General features: G+C 40.2%; 1 protein-coding gene across 2 annotated transcripts in view; it reads right to left on the bottom strand.

Moving 5' to 3' along the window:
* rorb (RAR-related orphan receptor B) overlaps positions 1-22,443 on the bottom strand; it is a 263,070-nt gene that overhangs the window by 54,393 nt on the left and 186,234 nt on the right. For both annotated transcript variants that reach the window (XM_072584980.1, XM_072584971.1), the window contains exons 3-4: positions 19,129-19,270; positions 18,406-18,822 (exon numbers count right to left, since the gene is read on the bottom strand). In XM_072584980.1, coding sequence (XP_072441081.1) covers positions 18,406-18,822; positions 19,129-19,270 — 559 coding nt within the window. The remainder of the gene's footprint in view (positions 1-18,405; positions 18,823-19,128; positions 19,271-22,443) is intronic.

Genomic DNA, 22,443 nt, shown 5'->3' with positions numbered 1-22,443 from the left:
AGGGTTCTGTTCAGCCCATTTGCCTGCAGAAACGGTTGCAATCATTGACATCCCCTTGACCTGCAAAATGGGCAGAAAAGGCAAACAGTCGGGCAATCTGTTCAAGGGAGCAGGAGGAGAGGAGGGAGGAGTACAGTTTGCAAAAGGTCAGATTTGCATTAGCTTGTGTTAAGTTCATCCTGCTTTCTGCACATTGAGAAACTAGTCTGGAATACCTTGGGTTATGGGTGTCTACACATACACTCAAATAAGGACAGGCATCCTCGGGGTCAGTGTAAGGCTTTTAAATGCATTATGAACTGTGATGCTCCTTTAATTATATCTGCATATACAGCACTTGATTTTTATCTATGCCTTCTTCTCTCACACGCTTTATTCAGGACTGGTGTTTTCTCTGTTACAGATGTAACAGTTGTGTGATCAGTTACATCATCATGTTTTACATGAATTTCATTTTATCACAAAATATTCACCCAGGTACTCTGGAAAAAATACTCCAACTTCCACCTCATCGAGAAACTCTGGGAAGACTTTAATGTTCTTGTCCATGGCACATCTGGTGTCAGGGATGTATTTAGCGAGGAAGGAGGGTGGTGGGTGTAAGTGCTACCACAATACAGTTCATGGCAGGAGGGCCCATGGATGGCCTTCTGGTCCAGCTGCCAATCAGTGAGCGCCCAAAGGCCTCATTCCAGCATTATTGGTAATAACCCAATGATAGTCAGGAAGCATGGCGAGACAGATGGAATTCCAGGAAGAGTCCCTCATTTCGAAAGAACTCAGTGCCTTGTTGAGAAATCTGACATCAGTAAGGGGAAACTACAAAGAGCTATTCTCCTGCTTTTCCGGTCAATCTCCTAACCTTTGATTGGCCAGCAGCTCTCAGACGGCAGGACTTCCTCCCTTCAAAGGGCCTTGATCTCAGGGAACACTTGCTGTTGTTCAGTTAAGTGCCTGAGTTGCATTTAAAGTGGCTAATCTTCCATAAAGGCAATGATGTGGGGCTGTTGCTGACTCTTGTGCCGGTTGGTAAGACCCCATCAGCTCGATCAAATAGTATCCAATATGTTAATGCTTCATTAACAAAGTCTTAATGAAACCTGTTGCAGCCTCAGATAGGTGAGGATGGCATTATCACTGGCTGAAAGCCCTTAAATACTGGACTCCTTCCAGGCTGGAACAGGTGATACTTTCAACATTTGAACATTGTTCCTCCATTGTTGCATGAGAGAGGCTCTCCATGTAAAGACATAGAATCATAGAATCCCTAATGGGCAGAAACAGGCCATTCAGCTCAACAGGTCCACACCGACCCCCTTAACAATAACCCACTCAGACCCATTCCCCTACCCTATTACTCTACATTTACCCATAACTACTGCACCTAATCTACACATCCCTGAACACTACAGACAAGTTTAGCATGGCCAATTCACCTAAATTTGGTTTGTGGGAGGAAACCGGAACACCCAAAGGAAACCCACGCAGACACAGGGAGAATATGCAAACTCCATACAGACAATCACCCAAGGCTGGAATCGAACCTGCGTCCCTGGCATAATGTGGTGTCACGTATATCTATGTTACATTATGCTAGCGGGAAGCAGATGGAGTGATGGTGGCAGGATATGAGCTTCCCAGTGGTGCTCATGCCACTTGACTACACAAGCCACTTTCTAGGTGTCACATGAAAACTCAGATGTGCCACAACCTGAAGAGATTCATCTCCCTCAGTCTCTTGCTGGGGTGTGATCACAATCAATGGTTGGCATTGTGGCAGCAGATATGATTTGCTGATTTTGTCTCAGTTCACACTTGAGCCACGAGAAGAAACCAGAGGATAAAAATAGCAATGCAATGATCACTAGTCTGATGTCTTTGGTGTACAATTTAAACAAGCACGGGCAGCACATATCTAACTATAGCCATCTGGATGTATGAAATATGATTAAGCAGACCACTGGGGTACTTAAACAATACTTCTGCTGCCTAATTTGCTCTGAAGAAGCCCAGCTCTATATTCTGAAGCATGTCTTAAGACGTATCCTGTTTTGATGCAGGCTGTATAACCTTGCCGTCAGGAGGCAAGCAGCCGAGAAGGTGAATGAGGAAGAAATGGGGACAAGAACAATATGTCCCCTTTCTATCTGTAATACCAGTAAGTGTAGCAAAAATTCTCAACTAACCAGTCTCACCCCTATTATAAGAAGCCAAGACCAATCTTCTGGCCTGTAATTAAGCAATTAACTCTTATCTTTTTGCTGTTTATTAGTTTAACTCAGTTACAATAATCCAGGCTGAGGTGACACTGCATCCAACAGGGTCCTTTACTCGAAGTAGCAATGCTTATTTTCTTTTATGCAACATAAGAAACTGGGTCTGGATGTCAAAGAATCTGACAGATAATTACTACAGCTAACATTTATGGATGTCAAAACACGAAGGAGCCTAGGTTTAAGGGGTTGGGGTGGGGGGTAGTTAAAGCAGATCTGCGAGGCCCACCTTTTCTCCCCCTCACAGATTATGGTGGTTGTCTGAAATGGGAAGTGGTCGAAGCAGATGTAATAGCAATGTTTAGGATGATTTCAGACAGACACATGAACGGGCAGGGAATACAGGGATATGGACCATGTGTAAGCAGATGGGATTAGTTTGAATGGCATCATGGTTGGGTTGAAGGGCTTGTTCTTATGCTGTACTTTCTATTCACAGACAAACGGGTATCTTGGCTAACATTAAACTATTATATTACAAAGGACAGTATGCTTTTATTAATGGGTCATTCTTTTTATTCAAAAATGCAGACATTACTAGCTTGGCCAGCACTTATTGCCCATTCCTAACTGTCCAGAGAACAGGCATTAAGAATTGACCACAATGTGTAAAGTGATCCCAGGGTGAGATGGAGTATGAGATCCCTATATCCTCATGTCACATACTATGTTACAGTAATGATAGAAGCATCTCTTTTAAAGTTATACTGACATCTTAACCATGAGACAAATCACATCTTCCTTTTTTGAATGATTAAAATTTCTCAACAGATACTCATGGTTGTTCATAAGCATGTATTATTCTTTTTAATAACTATACAAACATATAATTCAGGGTTTACAAGATGAACAGTTCAAAATCAAATGTAACTAATCTTAATGCCGTGATTATATACCTGACTAGAGAGGTACACATTGTTGTCTGTTGCAATGGCTTGCCAACCTGTTTGCCTTGTTACTGGCTGTTGTCACTTGACATCACTGCACAATCATCATTGGAGTGTTCTTCCTCAGGCATGTTTAGTGTGCTGTATGTTGATCCAAACTGGCTTTTACCATTTCTCAACCTAGCACCATGATCAATAATGGCTTCATACTATCTGGACTGGTTACATATTTTATACAACATTACTAGATCTGGGTCTTTGTATTTCTAACTTTCACTCTCTGCCCAGCATGCAGTTTTGCGAGGTTTTTAGCTGTTTGCTCATCTGTATCTCCTTAATTCTCCTCTGTCTTTGGTGAAGAATGTCCACTGTCTCAATGATTAGACAATTAGTTGCTGGGCATAGTCATTTGTATTTGCCTTCTAAGCATAGGTTGCGCTGGGGATTGTAATTCTCTCTCTGTTGGTATTGCAAAGAATGCAGCAATGCAACGTTGGTCTACATTTAATGATAATTGACTCAATAGTACACACGATACATTCTGCTAGACCATTTGATTGCAATGAAGATGTGATATGGGTCACTCCCTACTTAGTACTTATGTCTTGAAATAGTTAGTCTGTGTATTACAGTGCATTGTCAGATATTGAATAATCTGGAAATAACATTCATCATGTCAGAGACAGTTATGCTCGTTTTGTAGCAAAGTCATTGAAAAATGAGAAATTTAGACAAGTAATCCATTATAATTCTGTAATCTCTCTGATGGACGGTTGCTACTTTCATTCAAGGAATAGATAGAACTTGGTATGGATTTACAAGCTCACTCCACTGCTGTACGTACCTCACAAGTAGTCATGAGTTGTTGAACATCCTGATTCATCCCATGGCCAGTGCCCAGATTCTCTTACTAGACATCTTGTGAGTTTAAGACTCTGCTGTAACATGGACAAGATATCTTGACATAGTGCTTTTCTTATTACTTTCTCTTGCCCTTGAAATGGCTTGCTGTGGTACACCAAATTCATCACTGTGTGGCCAAAATGAACTAATCTTCTCAGATATTTCTTTAAAACGGTGAGGCCATCTCTGGATAATGATCTTTTATACCTCTTATAGTTGCTCATTTTTCCCTCATTTGCCAATTGCAACTGTTCACAATGGCTATGGCCAACTGATCAACCCCGAAAGCATCTTCAACTTTGTAGTCTACAACATCATTATGTTGGTCATGAGGTAAATCTTGGTCTATGTTTGGGTTGGATGATCTGCTCAGATTGTCAGAGAGAATTAGCCTGGTACCTAGTTTATGCCCACTTTAAAATCATATCCTTGTATCTTGATCAGTGGATGCTGGAAATGTTGTAGTATATCCATTGGTGGTTGGATGGTCCAATCTTGTGGTTTGATGCCATACAATGAGTTTACGTTCAAGACAGACCAGCCAAGGAGAACATAAATTCAAGAACGGTCTTCAAATTTGGACTTTGACATAACGCTATTTACTTTATATTAATACTAAATACAGCCCTACATGGTAATCATATATATATTATATATATACATACCAGACTCTGATCTTACAGTTAAAACCTAATTTATCTTCGTCAAATAGTCATGTGCACGTACTCTTATGACTGGCTCGAAAAGGTCTATTCTAGTCTGGTATATTCTTCTTGACTGTTCTACCTCCAACCACATTTTATACTCTGATCTGCAACTGCGTGACATCATCACCAGGTATAATAATAATAATAGAATAAGATATTACAGGAGATAACATAAGCATAATCACAAAATAAATTGGGCATTGATATTGTGGTAATGAGGAATTCAACAGATGTCTATTCCAACTAACTTTTATGCACAAGCTTTACATTCACATACACGAGTGATTGGGCCAAAATTAAACTGTTAGATGACTGACGTGCATGCTTTCAATATGATGTTGTGCTTCAAGCAGTTCTGGGATAAGTTGGAGTATGACATAACACAATATAGTAATAAAGTTAAATAAAGTTTGGCAAAGAACAGAAGGAGAAGGGAAATTCTCTTGCTGACCTGCCTTTCCACTCCCAATCATATAACAGGGCAGCACAAATTACCAAAAGGTTACCAGGAAGAAATAGACATAGTTCACTTACCACAAATAGAAATTGGACAGAGATCTACTCTCAAGATTTAGCATCTGGGCTATAAAGTCTTCTAGGAATTGCAAGAACTGCAAACGTTCAGGGTATGACACCATGCTACTGATATGTTTTTCTGAAGACGTGGACCAACCTTTAAAATCCTACCATAAATAGAGCATCTGTAATTGCTCATCAGTTCAGCAGGATACACAAGACTTGAGCAACAGTTTAACCCATTGCATTTTAATGTTGAAAATAGAATAATAGCTGACATCACAGAACCACAGAAGGGATATGGTGCAGTAGATGGTGCCATTCAGCCCATTATGTATACACTGGCTCTGTAAATGAGTTTCAGGGCTTACTGCCATCTCCCGCCTTTTCCCTGCACCGTTGTACATTGCTTTTATTCAAATAATCATCTGAAGTCCACTTGAATGCCTCAATTGAACCTGCTTCCACTATACATCGAAGTAGTGATTTCCAGACTTGAACTATGCACTGCATGAAAAAATTATTTCTCTCGTACTTTTGCCAATCACTTCAAACTTTGTTCTCAGTAATTGAGTCATAGAGATAAGCAGCACGGAAACAGATGCTTCGATCCAACTTGTTCATGCTGACCAGATATCCTATATAAATCTAGTCTCATTTGCCAGCATTTGACCCATATCTCTCTAAACCCTTCCAATTGATATACCCATCCAGATGCCTTTTAAATGCCGTAATTGTACCAACCTCCACCACTTCCTCTGGAAGCTCATTCCATACATGCACCAGCGACTGCGAGTAAAAGTTGACCCTTAGGTTCCTTTTAAATTTTTCCCCCCTCACCCTAAACCATGCCCTCTAGTTTTGGACTCCCTCACCTCGGGGAAAAGACCTGGCCTATTTACCCTATCCTTGCCCCTCATGATGTTATACGCCTCTTTAAGGTCACCCCTCAGCTTCCTACACTCCAGGGAAAATAGCCCCAGCTTATTCAGCCTCTCTCTATAGCTCAAACTGTTCAACACTGACAACATCTTCATAAATCTTTCCTGAACCTTTTCAAGTTTCACAATATCCTTCCTATAGGAAAGATACCAGAATTACACACAATACTCCAAAGTGGCCAAACTTGTGCAGCGACAACATGTACTCAGTGCACTGACCAATAAAGGCAAGCATACTGAATGCCTCCTTTTACGGACAATATCAGTTTCTCCTAATCTACTCTATCCAGCCCCCTCATGATTTTCAAAACTTTGATCTCCTCCAAGCCTCCTTCTCTCTCCAAAAATTCATTCTGAATGTCTCCAATCTAGGCTTGTAACTGAAGTTTCTCATGCCTGGAACAACTCTTGTAAATCCCTTTTGCACTTTTCCACTGTGTTCAGATCCTTCCGAAGGTGTGGTGTTCTGAACTGCACCAATACTTTAGCTGAGGTATATGATAAAGAAAAGATCTAACATGTATCTTGTGTAAGCTCAGCATAATTTCCTTGCTCCTGTACACCATGTCCCTGTAATGTCTACTTTGTAAACTAATCTCTACCTCTGTATTGCACTTTCAATGATCTACATTCATTTAAGTCTTTTTGCTCCTTCACCCTTAAAAGAGTTTTACCCCTTATTTCATATTGTCCATTCTCCAAATTTTTTTGTAGAAAGAGAAAGTGAGGACTGCGGTTACTGGAGATCAGTTGAGAGTGCGGTGCTGGAAAAGCCAGCAGGTCGGACAGCATCCGAGGCGCAGGAGAATTGATGTTTCGGGCATAAACCATTCATCATTCCTGACGAAGGGCTTATGCACAAAATGTCAATTCTCCTACTCCTCGGATGCTGCCTGACCTGCTGTGCTTTCCCAGCACCACACTCTTGACTACAAAAATTTTTGCCTTACACCTCTCCGTATTGAACTTCATCTGCCATCTATCTGCCCACTCCTCCAACTACTCTAGGTCCTTTTCTAATTCTACACTGCCCTCCTCACAGTTTGATTTGAAATTCCACAGAAGTTGAAGTTTCTTAAATTCAGGCTGTTAGCTATAATAAAGTTGTACTGAAGTTGCTGCTACAGGTGTTACAGAAAATGAGTTTGCTTGAGAGGACAGAGGTTTTCTGAAAAATGGTTGGCCACAGTAAATCTGAAGAAATTAGAGGACAGGGCCAATATTGTCTGAACAACCCAAAAGTCTTGGAGACTAATTAGGAAGACGATGATTGGTATGAACAAAGAATAGCTTCCTTTGCAGTAAATGTCTTCTGTATATCTATGTATGAGTCTTGAGGAGGGTGGGATGGCTTATAAAGTATCTTGTTCTGTACAGATATCGAAGACACCACTTTAAAATGCCAATAACATGCTACAATTGTAGAATGACTTTGTTAGACTTGAGCAAGTGCAGAATGATTTACAAGGATGTTGCCAGGACTGGATGTTTGAGTTCTAGGGAGAGGCTGAACAGGCTGGGGCTTTTTTTCAGTGGAGTGTCAGAGGCTGAGGGGTGACGTTATAGAGGTTTATCAAATCATGTGAGGCATGGATAAGGTGAATAGCCAAGGTCTTTTTCCTGGAGTGGCAGAGTCCAAAGCAAGAGGGCATAGTTTAAGGTGTGAGGGGCAAGATTTAAAAAGGACCTGAGGGATAACGTTTTCACCTGAGGGTGCTGCCAGAGGAAGCGGTGGAGGCAGGTATAATTACAACATTCAAAAGACGTCAGGATGGGTGCATGAATAGGAAGGGTTTAGAAAGATCTGGGCCAAATGCTGGCAAATGGGACTAGGTCAGATTGGGATGTCAGGTCGGCACAACCGAAGGGTCTGTTTCCATGCTTTATGACTCTATGACTATATATTCACTGTGTTTGCACTCACTTTTGACAATGGCTGCTGCAATGCGCAGCAGAGATATTTTGCTGTTTATGAAATTACTCTGTCAATCTCTATTACATCTGTATCTCCATCAAATAATTCTATAAAAGATAATTGCAGTATCTTGATTGTACAAGGGATGTCCACAATTATTTGCATGACTCTGCAATGCTGGCCATTCTAAATCCCACTGGCACAGCAGATTCCTTTTCACTTGTCATAATTTGTTGCCAGGTTGAACAATTTGTCATCTACCACTCTGTAATTAAGGAGTGCCAGCAAGCTGGTGGAGCTGCTGACTGTGTGTGTTGGGGAAGCAGTGGAATATATTTTCCCTCTGTATTCAGTCAACCTGGCGACAAATCTATGAAAAGAGACCTCACTGGAAAAAAACTAGGGGAACAGTCAGCATGGCATCAAATTCCATGGCCAAACCGTAATTCATTGGAAACATTCCAAATAGTTTTGGAATTACCTCTTTGCCAAACCTGAACGTCTGGAGCCTTTGCTTGTCAATCATTGCTGGGTTGATGTGCCTGGGCCTGTAAGCAAGTGGCATGGTATTGAATACAACTTTGGTGACCTGACATGTTGAGCAGTCTTTCTGTGCTCCTGCCTGGCTTCTCCCACTGAAAGAGCTTAAAGCAATTATAATCATTCAGCTAATTGAGTCCACACAGTCCTTCCAAACAGAATCCCACACAGACCCACACTCCCTACCCTACCACTCTGCATTTCCCAAGGCTAGGAGACAGTGAGGTCTGCAGACGCTGGAGATCAGAGTTGAGAGTGTGTTTCTGAAAAAGTACAGCAAGTCAGGCAGCATCCGAGGAGCAGGAATATCGACATTTTGGGCTGGAGCCCTTCACCAGGAATGGCTAACCACACATTTTTGGACGCTCTGGGCAACTTGGCAAGGCCAATCCACCAAATGTGCATATCTTTGGACTGTGGGGGGGAAACCCACGCAGACACAGCCCAAGTTTGGAATCAAATCCGGGGTCCTGGTGCTGTGAGGCAGCTGTGCTAACCACTGCGTGGCCCCAACTGAAGCACTTTTTCAGTCTTCAGAACTGAGTTCCACGACTTCACACCATAAAATCTGGCCTCCCCTTTTATCCGCAGAACATTGCCTGGGTCTCTGGATTACCACCTTATTGATAATGCCACTTGACCATTGCCTCCTAAGTCTTAAAGCTGATAGACACTGCTTTCTTTTAGTTTGCTGTTCCTCGCTTAACCAACATGGTTTGGTTTTTATGTCCAGTTCATCAAGATGGTATTAGTACAACATATGAATGGCGCATAAAAATAACCATGTTGTGGGTTTCCTTCTTCAGTAGCTGTAATGATTGGGAGTTGTTGCTAAACTAGCTCACCACTCACTAAAATTTATATCAGGCCCTCAGGGATGCAAAACTCTCAACCAATAAAATTGCTGTTCCTTTGCTACATAATTTTGACGAGTGTAACGCTTTGTGCCAACAGCAATTTCCCAGGTTACTGTCTTGCCCCTTCTCTCTTTCTTTGACATCTGAAAGACTGAGTATTCAGTGTTTAAACAACCTGTCTACAAAACAGACAAAATAATTGCTTATTTCAGAGACTGCTGTTCAATGGAAAGTCAATTATTCTGTTCAAAAAGTAAAAAAGAACATTACCATGATTACAGACTACTCCGCAATAGGTTAATCATTTGATCCTGCTGTGATAGTAAATTACTATTTTTCCATCATCCATTATTTATTCCATTATTAGTAAGGACTATGTCAGGAATGGACAAGGTTTAAAATAATGTAACAATGTAAAAAGAATAAAACAGCTGCTGTATTATCTCTATTATCTAATTTACTAACCCACATCCAGCTGCAAATTTCCTCAACTCCCACACAAAATGCTTTTCTATTTACTTTTCTGTCAGGTTTATTGCCTGCAACTTGAGTCACAAGGAGAAGTCTTATTCTGCACTGTGGATCTCTCACAGGGAAAACACCAGAACAGAAGTAAGGTACCACAGGAAAATCAACCATCACTTGTAGCTCACCTCATTACTTATTGTTAGAAAAATCCAGATTAATTTTTCTTCCCATTGTCATTGGGCACATATCACCCATTCTTCACTGAGTCAGCAATGTATTTTATTTTTAAATATTTTTTGAGTTTGTAGCCATTGTAAATGGTATATTTTACATGTGAATTCCCAGGGAAAATTAGTAATCTCCATGTTATACCAAGTTTAAAGATTTATTTTCTAATATTGCTACAGCTATTGACTCCACTGTAACACAAAATATTTCCCCCTCTTATCAGACCTGCTTCTTTCCAGATTTTAGATGTTAAACATTTTTTTTAAAATTAGAAAACATTTAGTTCTCTTTGCTTTACTTGCTTTTCCATTTTTCTAATGCCTCCACTTAGTCCATCTTTTTTAGGGCAGTGACGATAGCAGGTTTATCCAGGGAGCAGTTTGAACAGAGAATACTTAAAGCCAATTGAACCATTGGGAATGTTGCAGTTGAGGATGACATTAACATTATCATTGCCCACACAAGTGTACTGTCAGCACCAAAATTACTAAATACTAATGCACCATGGAAACATAATTCAGTGAACGCAGGACACACCAAAGATTAAACCAGTAATTTCCTAATCTACGTGGCCTGTATCCAACAGTATACAGAGCATTTAACAATTGAGCTAAAAGGAGCGGTCACTTTAGCATCACTTAATTGACTTTAAAAATTGGATTCTGTTTATTAGAAATCTCCTTTCTCCAATCAGTTTTCCTTTTCACCAATCCAGTCTAGAATTTGAACTCAAGTTTCCATAATTACTTTTTTTTGTCATTGCTCTCAAGAAATAACATTTGTATTCTTGTTTGAGAATCATGCTATGCACCAATCCTTGTATTAAAGGAGGGAGGGAGAGAGAACAATACATTTTTTACTACTGGTCATGCCATGAAAGAATGGAAGAGCTATCCAAAGAAAACATCCCTTACTTTTCAGGGCTAACATCCCCTCCAGGTTTGGAGCTTCTCTCTCTCACCTCAGCTATGTAGCAAAGAATTGGCAGTAGATGTTAATAATTTCTTTACCTATTCAAACCATACTACATTGTTAGTCAACAGAAGTAGCAACTGAACTATGACAAATGCTTCCTTATTTATAGATTATGGAACTCAAACAGAAACATTTTAAGGGATACCTAAAATATGAGAGGAGAGTATTTCATATCTCTAGTCAATTGTGAATGAATTTTACTTCTCCTGCTGCAGGGAAGTTGCTCCTGTAGGTTTGGCACTTCTTGGTTAATACATTCATGATGGATAATTATACGGTTCAGGAAATGTTCAGCAATGGAGATAGATATGTGTGGGCTGCTACAGCAAGAGACTGTCAGAAGTAAAAAAGGAATGACAGAAAATGATCTGCCCAATTTGACTTATTGATATGCAAATTAAATTAATTACAGAATATGCAGGAGATAGGTAGACAATCCAGCACCACTAATCCAAATACCAAATATTATTACAAGCTGAAGTGTAATTGAGGGGCTCAGCTGGTATAAACTCTGAGTAAAAGGCACACTACTCATCAATGCCATCTGTGTTAAAGCTTTGAAAAAAAAATTAGGCTCTTTATTATTTTATTTGATATTATATACACAAAAGGCATTGAGTGTTTTAAAAATAATATGAAAAGAAACACCATCACAATAATTGTGTTTAAAGGAGTCAGGTTGCATGGCTTCTGAGCCATACAGATGAGACAGAAGCCAGGATTAGTTTCTGATAGCCATTGGGAGAACTGATCTCAACTGGTATGATGGCACAGAAATGACAACTGGTCTCAGTGCCCTTACACTAGCGAAGAAAAATATCATATTTTCACTCACTACCTTTCAGATGTTCTTTAGATATACTTTTAATGCATGGTATAGCACGGGAGCATTACAAGATGTAGCTCAAATCACAAGGAACAGAAAACTTTATAAATCAAGAGAAAAAAATCTTAGTTTCATTATGAATATTGACAATCTGGAAAAATAAATGCATGGCCATCTGGTTCACCTTATTTTATTGCCATAGTTGGCAGATGCCATAACTTTAAATGCTTGGCTGAGCTCCAGCAATGGATTCAACTTAGCAGGGACCTGTTTACTCAGTTACAAAGGGGATGCTAGCTATGTGATACAGATACATTTATTAACTTGTAATAACCTGATTGTTGTTTCTGGAGATGTTTCAATGCTTGTCTGTTTATTTGTGAATGATTAAGAAGTGCAAAATGGATTGAAGGTTTCCGAAATGAAATTTTGACTACCTTTGTATAATTGACAGCTTGATGAGAAGGTGATAGGGTCAATTTTTTTTAAAAGGAATGTTGAATGTTCGTTAGAAATGCTCAGAAGGAGAAAAAAGTATTTCTAATATGGCTATGTAGTTTGCTGATTATGTATTAGGTACACAGATAAGTTTCTCTTATTCTCCATGGAATATGGATATTGTTAGCAAGACCAACTTTTCTTGCCCACCACTAAATGAACTGAGTAACTTGCTTGGTCATTTCAGAAGAAGTTAGAATGAGCTACATTGCTGTCGGTCTAGAGCTACATGCTGTTGTTACATGTTTCTCAGACTCAGTAAAGAAATGATATAAGTGACCCAGATGTGATTTCACAACATGCCAGCACTATTGAGACCAGCTTTCAATTCTAAACTTGAGCTCTATTTAAATTCCCCCAACTGCCTTGGTAGGATATGAGCCCATGACCACAGAATATTACTCTGGGACTCTAGATTACTCATCCAGTAATATCTCCTCATGGACATGGGAGGGTCTTAAGAGATACAAAAGGGTATGGAAAGAGGAGGTGGGGTGAGGGCTAGATGGCTAAACAATCATGAATAGAGCTTGGCCAATGTCCCAGTAAATGGAGGACAGCCTTCAAAATCTGCTAGCCTTGCTATCCACCCACCTCTGATTCCACCTCACCACTATCTCCATAGGTGCCTGGCCCATCCTGAGCTTATGTTGATCCCAAAAATGATAGTAGGGTGAACAGGCTTCTCCAGGACAGGTTTGAGATATCAGGTCACCAAATTCCCTGTACCTAGTCCCATTTCCTTTATGAAAATACAGACCCTTCATTCCTGAGGATAAATAATTGAGCTAGTTCCTAGTGTGAAGCAAAGCACAATCAGGTCTACATTACATGGTCAGAAATTGTGTCAGTTGTACCCTCTGTCTGGTCTTCAGCTATCCCCACTTCACCACTTCCTTTATCTACAGCTCCCCCATGTCCACCCCCAGTCCTGAAGGAGGATTACACCTGAAATGTCGACTTCTCCACCACCCGATGCTGCCTGGCTTGCTGTGTTCTTCCAGCCTCCTGCCTGTATACACAAGATTTTATTGAGCTCTCATTTCATAAACTGAATAATTTTCACAATTCTGACTGCAAATTTACTAAATTTTGAACTCTGGTTAATGGAACTGTTCTGACCATTTTGTAACAGAAGAAATTCAGATTAAAATTAAATTATTTTGACAAACTTCAAATTGAATCCAAAAAAACTTCTAATTTTTCAATCTAAAACTTAACTTTGAACCAATTCAATTTCACCCAATTATACTTTAATGCTTATATTTATCCTGCATTACACCAGAGAGACAATTATATTCTAGTTTACTGAGGGTCAAGATTGACAAATAGTTCAATTCAGTACTGCAGAATGACTTTTTATTACATGCCATTTCATCCCTTCCCTATGTTTACTGGTTTGCCCTGAAGCCTGTCTCAGGAAAAGCAAGATTGTGTGGAATCTAGTTGAGGGCTATATCTCTAAAGAATTGTGGCAGTTAGCTGGACAAGTGCTGCTACTTAGCTAATCTGGTTCGAATAGATTAACACATATGCCAGAAGGCTCGTTGTCCTTTCTTTAGGAACAAGATATGATAACATTCATTCATCATGGGCAGTTAACTTCAAATGTCTGTCACTGCTGGGATTTTGATCCTTTAATATGAGCGCACAATGAGAACATAAGAAACAGGAGCATGAATAAAGCCTTCAGCCCTATGACCTGCTTTATTATCAAGACTACGGCTGATCTGATTGTGATCTTAACACACTTTCCTGCCTGTCCTCATAACCACTGACTTCTTTTTGTCAGTGAAGTATCTAACTCAACCTGTTAGTATTTAACTTCTATTAACTGTATTTTTTTTAAACCAAGATTGTGGTGGAATGGCATTGCAATGTACACGTTCCACTGTCCAGGAGCCCAGAGCTCGTCTGCTCCATCTGTTTTACTTTATTTTTCCTTTATATGCTCTTTGTTTTAAAAAAAACGTTTCCATTTGTTATGGTACGTTCTCTTTTAATAACTTCGGTGGAAGGAATGTTCTCCCAGCTCAGGCCCAGCAACGAAGTGGCTTCCACCTGCTCAAATGGCAGTATAGGCCTGGTCCCTAGCAGGCCGGTCTTGTCCAGAAGGGGCAGTCTCGGCTTGGCTGCGCGTTCTTGTCCCCGTATGGAGGGCTTCTTCAATGGCTTCCAGGTATTCCAGTAGCTCAGCATAGAGGTCTGTTCGTAGTGTGGTGGAGCAGGGCAGGGCAGGATAGTCTGGGCCCGGCGTTGTGGTGGCTTCGGCCTGGTTTTCCAGTGCGCTCCGAACCCAGCAGCCGCTAATTGAACTGTGATGAACTTTTTGTTTTCTCCTTCTTATTTATGACTTCTGTCATTAATTTAGGTGCCCTGATATAGCGAATTATGAAACTTTTCATTTTTTTGTTAAAATACATGTGAGAATAAATTGCTCATGTTATTCTGATTTCTACTGTTTTCTACTGCCATTTCATCCCTTCCCTATGTTTACTGGTTTGCCCTGAAGCCTGTCTCAGGAAAAGCAAGATTGTGTGGAATCTAGTTGAGGGCTATATCTCTAAAGAATTGTGGCAGTTAGCTGGACAAGTGCTGCTACTTAGCTAATCTGGTTCGAATAGATTAACACATGTGCCAACATTGTTTATACTACGTTTATTACTCATTTCTAGATATCCTGATGGTGTATTGAGATAATTCCAGAGGTATTCAGTGTTGATTGCATATTAGGTATGAGTGCCAGGTTCCCTTCTTCAATGGAGCTTGCTGAACTGGTCAAGTTTTTATAACAATCATGTGGCTTTCATGGTTGCTTTCTGGTCTTTGTCCAAAATGACTTGATTGGTCATATTTTCTTCCACAACTTGTCACTGAAATTTCAACTCTCAACATAGTTTCATGTCCTAATTTCATAGGATAGTTCCAAAGACATTGACCTTGTTACCAGGCTGACAATTTGCGAACTAAACTTCTTCAAGTGTCCCTTATCCATAATTAGAGGGAGTGTGAAAGAGCATGAAACACAGACAGGCATACAGAGAAAGATAGTCACACCAAAATAAACAAGAGACCTCCATTTTACTTGGTTTTGCTAAACCAAATCTTGGGTTTCATAAAATTGAAAATGTACATTTTAGAAGTATACCAAATATGATCAATGTCCAGATTTTCATCCTCTAGGTATGGTTTGAGATCAACTCGGTAAAAACAAGGACTGCAGATGCTGGAAACCAGAGTCTAGATTAGAATGGTGCTGGAAAAACACAGCAGGTCAGGCAGCATCCGAGGAGCAGAAAAATCAATGTTTCAGGCAAAAGCCCTTCATCAGGAATAGAGCTCTATTCCTGATGAAGGGCTTTTGCCCGAAACGTCAATTTTCCTGCTCCTCAGATGCTACCTGACCTGTTGTGCTTTTCCAGTACCACTCTAATCTAGAGTATGGGTTGAGAGTCAGGCAATTTTTTGTCATGATTCCACCTCCCGCCTGACAGTGACAACTCATGCTATTTTTATGGCAGAAGGAGACTGATGTCAAATTCTAGCAGATTCTAGCAGCAGGCTGAAAGCACAAACAGAAGTAGATGGATACCAAGGCAAGGAGGCTGGAGGTTCGAGAAAACAGTCAGTTCACTAGGACTTTGGCTCACTTCTGCGAATGGGCATTATGTACCTTGTGCTCCGCACCCCTCATTCCTCCCCCACACCCAATCATGCTGCCTCATATTCTCTACAAAGGACAGAATTCATGAACCCTATCATAACATTGGGAACTCTTTCATGATGGTCATGAAACTGTCAAAACAGTGCAAAATACTGCCATTCATTAATTTTATAACTATAATCATCTAAGAAGCTGATCAAATTGACATAAAAAATAAAACTCACAATCTATTTCACAATTCTGTCAACAATCCTGATTGAAATTAATCCAGAAATAGGTTTAGAGCTCAGACAAACATCATTTGCACAACTATGTTAACAAATCCTCCAGATCTGAAATATTAAACACTTTGAAGCCGGTTAAGAACTTGCTGGGTTGAATAGCTTGAAGCCTTTTGAAGCACTGGAACAGATAACCATTTACACCAATGCTTGTGAGATTGAACAGATGGTTGGACTTTCGAGCAAAGAAAATATTAAATTGCATATAATATTAACACATAAAATCTTAATAACAGTCAATTCAGAAGAACACTTTACCAAACGTATAATGTACTCAAATACACTCAAACTTTCACAATGTTGGTCAAAGCCTAATTATTAATTATATTAAAACATTTGACTTATCATATCCCATTATATTACAAAACCCTGAAGGTGCCAACACATTTTGAACTTCTTATTAAAAGGTTTGACTCCAGACTAAGCTTCCCCATGGTTTCTGATTTCCCTTGAGGTGGTTCGACTAACTTCTTGCAACAAATTAATCCAACTCTATGAAAATAACGGAGTTGCAAATGGCCAGTCCTGCAATGAAATGGGCAAGCATGGGACTGCAGCATAGGATGCTCACTATCTATGACTTTATCCCAGGGCCATTAAAAGCTTACAGCAGGAATGGGGCAGGAATCAGAGTCAAGTCCCTCCCCATTTTAAATCCCATTTGCCTCCATTCAAATAAGGATCAAGACATGAAAACTGACCCCATGGAAAAGACTTCTCAACCAACTAAAGAAATTAGATTACAGTGTGGAAACAGGCCCTTCGGCCCAACAAGTCCACACCGACCCACCACCCACTCATACCCCTAACCTAACACTACGGGCAATTTAGCATGGCCAATTCACCTGACCTGCACATCTTTGGACTGTGGGAGGAAACCGGAGCAAACCCACGCAGACACAGGGAGAACGTGCAAGCTCCACACAGTCAGTTGCCTGAGGCGGGAATTGAACCCAGGTCTCCGGCTCTGTGAGGCAGCAGTGCTAACCACTGTGCCACTGTGCCGCCCACTAAGGGCAAGATCAGCAAGATTATATAAGCCTTTGATGAAAAGCACTAAAAACTTTGATGACTTTTTATAATTCATGAAATGTGGGTGTCACTGGCAAGGTCAGCAGTTATTGCCCGTTCCTTATTGCTTAGAGGGCAGTTGAAAACCAATTATATTGTGGATCACGATTCACATGTCCGCAGGACCAGGTAAGGATAACAGATTTCCTTCCCTAAGAACACTAGTGAACCGGATGTCTTTTTTTCTGACAATTGACAGTGGTTATGTAGGTGCCATTTTAATGGATTCAAAAGGTTACTATATGCCATGGTGTGCTTTGAATACTAATTCCTAGAACATTAGCCTGGTGTTTTGGATTGCTAGTCCAATGACATATCATAAACACTGGAACTGGACTGATAGACATTTTTTTCCTTTTTTGCACTAAGTTAAAAGTACTGAGTCAGGCACGTAGGTGAAAATTAAATTAGGAAGGTGACAGAAAGTACCAAATTTTCTGTCAACATGCTTCATTTTTCAGGAATATAACTTCTTGTTCAGGTTGTCTTTTTGATGTCCACCCAAGTGCTCATTCATTACTAAAGCACAAAAGTAGCCTCGTTTTTTTTGCTACTTAGAATTTTGCAAACTTTACGACAGTGCAGTCACCTGTAAATTCTAAACCTTGTTAGGTACAGACTCCAGTATCAGCAGTGTTGAGACAGCGAACCAAAAGCTTTAACTTTAGATGCACCTTTCTCAAATCATTCACTCAATGAAATGAATACTAAGTCCCAGATCAACATTCGCCAATGATTTCTAATGTAACATAGTCATTGTCACGCAGAAGGTGTAAATAAATACAGCAGATTAGATTGTATTGGCAACAATTAATATGTTCAAAAAAAAGGATTACTTTTTCTTATCGGACCTACCTATTTCAGCCATTGTTACTCCAGGAGCCAGCTGACCATTTGTAAAAGAGCTATACGTAAACAAGTTTGGAACAGGGGTGAGGTCATAAATAGGCTCTTGTTTTATTTGCTTGATTCCAGCCATGTCTATCCCAGACTGATCTGGTGATGGTTGAGCAGAATCTACACTGTAATATCCATTAGCTCCCTCAGATTGTACTTTTGGAAGATCAATGACATGTCCATTTGAATAAGTGCCACCAATTTCGTTGTTCAGGTCTGTCAAACCATTGCTGATGCTGTTTGTATAGACACGGGTGAGGGCCTCTGCCTCACCGCTCTGCTGCTGCCGTTGCTCTTGTAGTCTCTGTTGGTGCTTTTGTACTTCGGCATATAGACTGTCCCGCTGCTTCTTGGACATTCTCCCAAACTTTACAGCTGTGAAGGGAGCAAACAACAACAACAACAAAAAGAGGGTTTATTGTCAAGAAACTTGAAGTTGAAAGAATGTTTACCATTTCCAACCATCATAATCTCATAACGATGCCATCTAAAATACTAAAATCACTGACTTCTAGCCAAAAGGAACAGGATATTTGTCTTAGCATAGCGTCACATTGAATTACTTAAAGATTACAGCAAAGAATTAGCCTAAATGATCTGTCCACACACCAACTTCCTCCTACTGTATTCTAATTCCACGAGAGTAATCTTCAAAGTCTTAAAAATTTTTCCTATTCTTACCATCACGAGACATTCCAAGGGCAAGACATTTCTGCAGGCGACAATGCTGACAACGATTCCGATTAGTTCGATCGATTAAACAGTTTCTCTGTCGAGGACAGGAGTAAGAGGCATTGTTCTGCTGACTCCTCCTAAAGAATCCCTAAAATAATAAGAGAGTCATAAGTTATATATATTTTTTAAATGTTATATTCATTTTCGAGATGTACTTCCAAGTTTGCTACATGAATGATTTATTAAAGCAATCATATAAACCTGTCTTTGCATTGATATTTTTGAGATAAAGTAAATGCTTTAACAAGTAGAAATTCATTTTAACAAGTTTATGGAAAATCAGCTTGTATTTCACATGTTAGGGTGAGATTTGAAACCTGCTGCCGATGGAAACAGATAGCAGTGAATTTAAGATGTGGTGAGTTTCTGTCCCATACCTATCGAAAGAGGAGCTAAAGATGGGAGCTTCTGTCTCTGTGTATAATGAGCACTTCCATGAATATTGTTTTAATATACACTTAAGGATCCTATTAATATACACAGGACCATCAACTACCATTTTCAGATTAGAATTTCAGAGTTCTAGAATTTTGAAGTTTCAGTTTCAAAGAGGAATCCAAAGGTAAGCTTTATTTATTTATTTGTGTGTGGCAAGCCAGAAAGAACAGGAATGGTCTTCCAGATTGTATTAAAACATCATGAACTATTTCAACAATGGCTTCCTCTTTCTAGCCCCACTACATCTTAAGTCTAAGATCAGACTCCAACAAAATAAACCTTCCAATGGACCTGGCCTCCTGCAACAGATTCCAGCTGACATCTTTACGACTTAGATTAGATTCCCTACAGTGTGGAAACAGGCCCTTCGGCCCAACAAGTCCACACCGACCCTCCAAAGAGCAACCCACCCAGACTCATTCCCCTACATTTACCCCTTCACCTGACACTACGGGCAATTTAGCATGGCCAATTCACCTAACCTGCACATCTTTGGACTGTGGGAGGAAACCGGAGCACCCTGGAGGAAACCCAGGGAAAATGTGCAGACTCCACACAGACAGTTGCCCGAAGCAGGAATTGAACCCAGGTCTCTGGTGCTGTGAGGCAGCAGTGCTAACCACTGTGCCACCGTGCTGCCCCCATAGCGAGGTATCAGGTGACTGACTGGAATATTCTGCAGACCCATCACCTGAACACCACCCTGAGAAACCTACTCCACAGTAATATTCAAATGCTGAGTATTCCCATTTTTTGAAGCCTTCATAGGAGTATTACATACCGGAGATAATGATATAAAAGTCAGCCTGGTGAATAAGATTACTCCATTTTTTCAAACACTAAAACAATTATGCTTTTGCATTTACTTGACAAATCAGTCAACCTCAGTTTTCTGCTACTTAATGTAATACCCATGTCTGTAGTTGTTCTAAATTCTTCACTTCACAAAAGCATGTTTGACTTACCTTATGCTGTGAGACACATGAGATCAAGCAGGCGATATGTCAGCTGTGCTATAAAGAGGATGTACAAGACTTGAAGTCAACTCACGCACAGCAGATAGCATATGCCATAGTGAGTGACAAAGCAAAATAGGTTTTCCATCGATTTGAATGAGTATGAAACTGCTTTCAAGACAAAAGTAATAATTGGTAATTGAACAAATAACTGTTGCGGTGAGTGAATTTGGCGTTAGTGATAAACCGGTGCGAATTGAAGGAAGAATTTGCTCTGAAGAAGGTGCCAAAGAAAAATGCACAGTCAGAAGACAGGCCAGCCACTGGTCTCAGTGAGAAGTGTGTATCATGTGCATATATATATATAAGAGCTCTGGAAAATTGTCAGGGTAGTTACATTATCCCACAAAATAGGTCAAAGTAAACAGAATCTAACTAAGATTTTTAGACTATTAGCCAATTTGTGAAGTTGATTCAAGGAGTGGAACAATTTAGTGTAAAGTAGAAAACCAAGACTGTTGTGGTTCTGTTTGCCGAGCTGGGAATTTGTGTTGCAGACGTTTTGTCCCCTGTCTAGGTGACATCCTGAGTGCTTGGAAGCCTCCTGTGAAGCGCTTCGGTGATCTTTCCTCCGGCATTTGTAGTGGTTTGAATCTGCCGCTTCCGGTTGTCAGTTCCAGCTGTCCGCTGCAGTAGTCGGTATATTGGGTCCAGGTCGATGTGGTTATTGATTGAATCTGTGGATGAGTGCCAGGCGTCTAGAAAACTCATGTTGCTTGTCATCTGCGTGTGTGGCTACTAAGGATAGCTGGTTGCATTGACACGCAGATGACAAGCAACATAAGTTCGACTGGGACAACACTACTATTATAGGACAAGCCAAACAGAGGACAGCCGGGGAATTCCTAGAGGCATGGCACTCATTCACAGATTCAATCAATAAGCACATTGACCTGGACCCAATATACCGACCACTGCAACGGACAGCTGGAACTGACAACCGGAAGCGGCACATTCAAACCACTACAAATGCTGGAGGAAAGATCACAGAAGCGTTTCACAGGAGGCTCCCAAGCACTGAGGATGTCACCTAGACAGGGGATGAAACGTCTGCAACACAAATTCCCAGCTCGGCGAACAGGACCACCACAACGAGCACTACAAATCTTCTCACAAACTTTGAAGACCAAGACTGCTCAAAGACTATCAAAGAACATGAAAGTAAAATGACTAGCTACCAGTAATTCACCATCAGATAGTGATAAAAACACAATTACCCATTAAGCCAACATGAATGAAGTGCTAGTAACCTTTGTTATGCCCTGCAGCCAAAGTATGGAATGGAAAGGTTCAAGAAAAATTCTAATGAAAATAACAGGACATGAGATAACAAAATTCAAGGTGCTACTAGCTTGCACTTCTGATGGAATTAAATTAAAGTCTCCCATAATTTTCAACCATGCTAGACTAAATACACTGCACAAAACAGTTGGATCAACATGGATGTACTGAACTTAATGATTGATAATGTCTGTGAAATTGTTGCGTCTGTGGCCTATGTAAAAATGCAATTTATTAGTGTGTGATATGTTGAAATTCCACATAAACAATTAGATCAAGTAATGGCTGTTAGAAATAACATCCACATTGAGTTATACTGGAGAGTCTGACATCCATAGTTCAACTTTTGGAAATGTGCTTCAGCAATGCATACAAGTTGACACCCATTTTGGAAGGATTTTTGGAGGCTTCATCAGTTAATTTATATGAACATCTATGGTGTGTACCTCAAATTAAAATCAATAAAAGTCAAGAATATGCACTCATCCCCATATATTCCATTGACCTCCATTCCCTTTCATCTTAG

This window comes from Chiloscyllium punctatum, chromosome 2 (assembly GCF_047496795.1).
Source record: "Chiloscyllium punctatum isolate Juve2018m chromosome 2, sChiPun1.3, whole genome shotgun sequence".
NCBI lineage: Eukaryota > Metazoa > Chordata > Chondrichthyes > Orectolobiformes > Hemiscylliidae > Chiloscyllium > Chiloscyllium punctatum.
The sequence above is the reverse complement of the archived record's forward strand: the minus strand, read 5'-3'. Positions and strand labels throughout refer to the sequence as shown.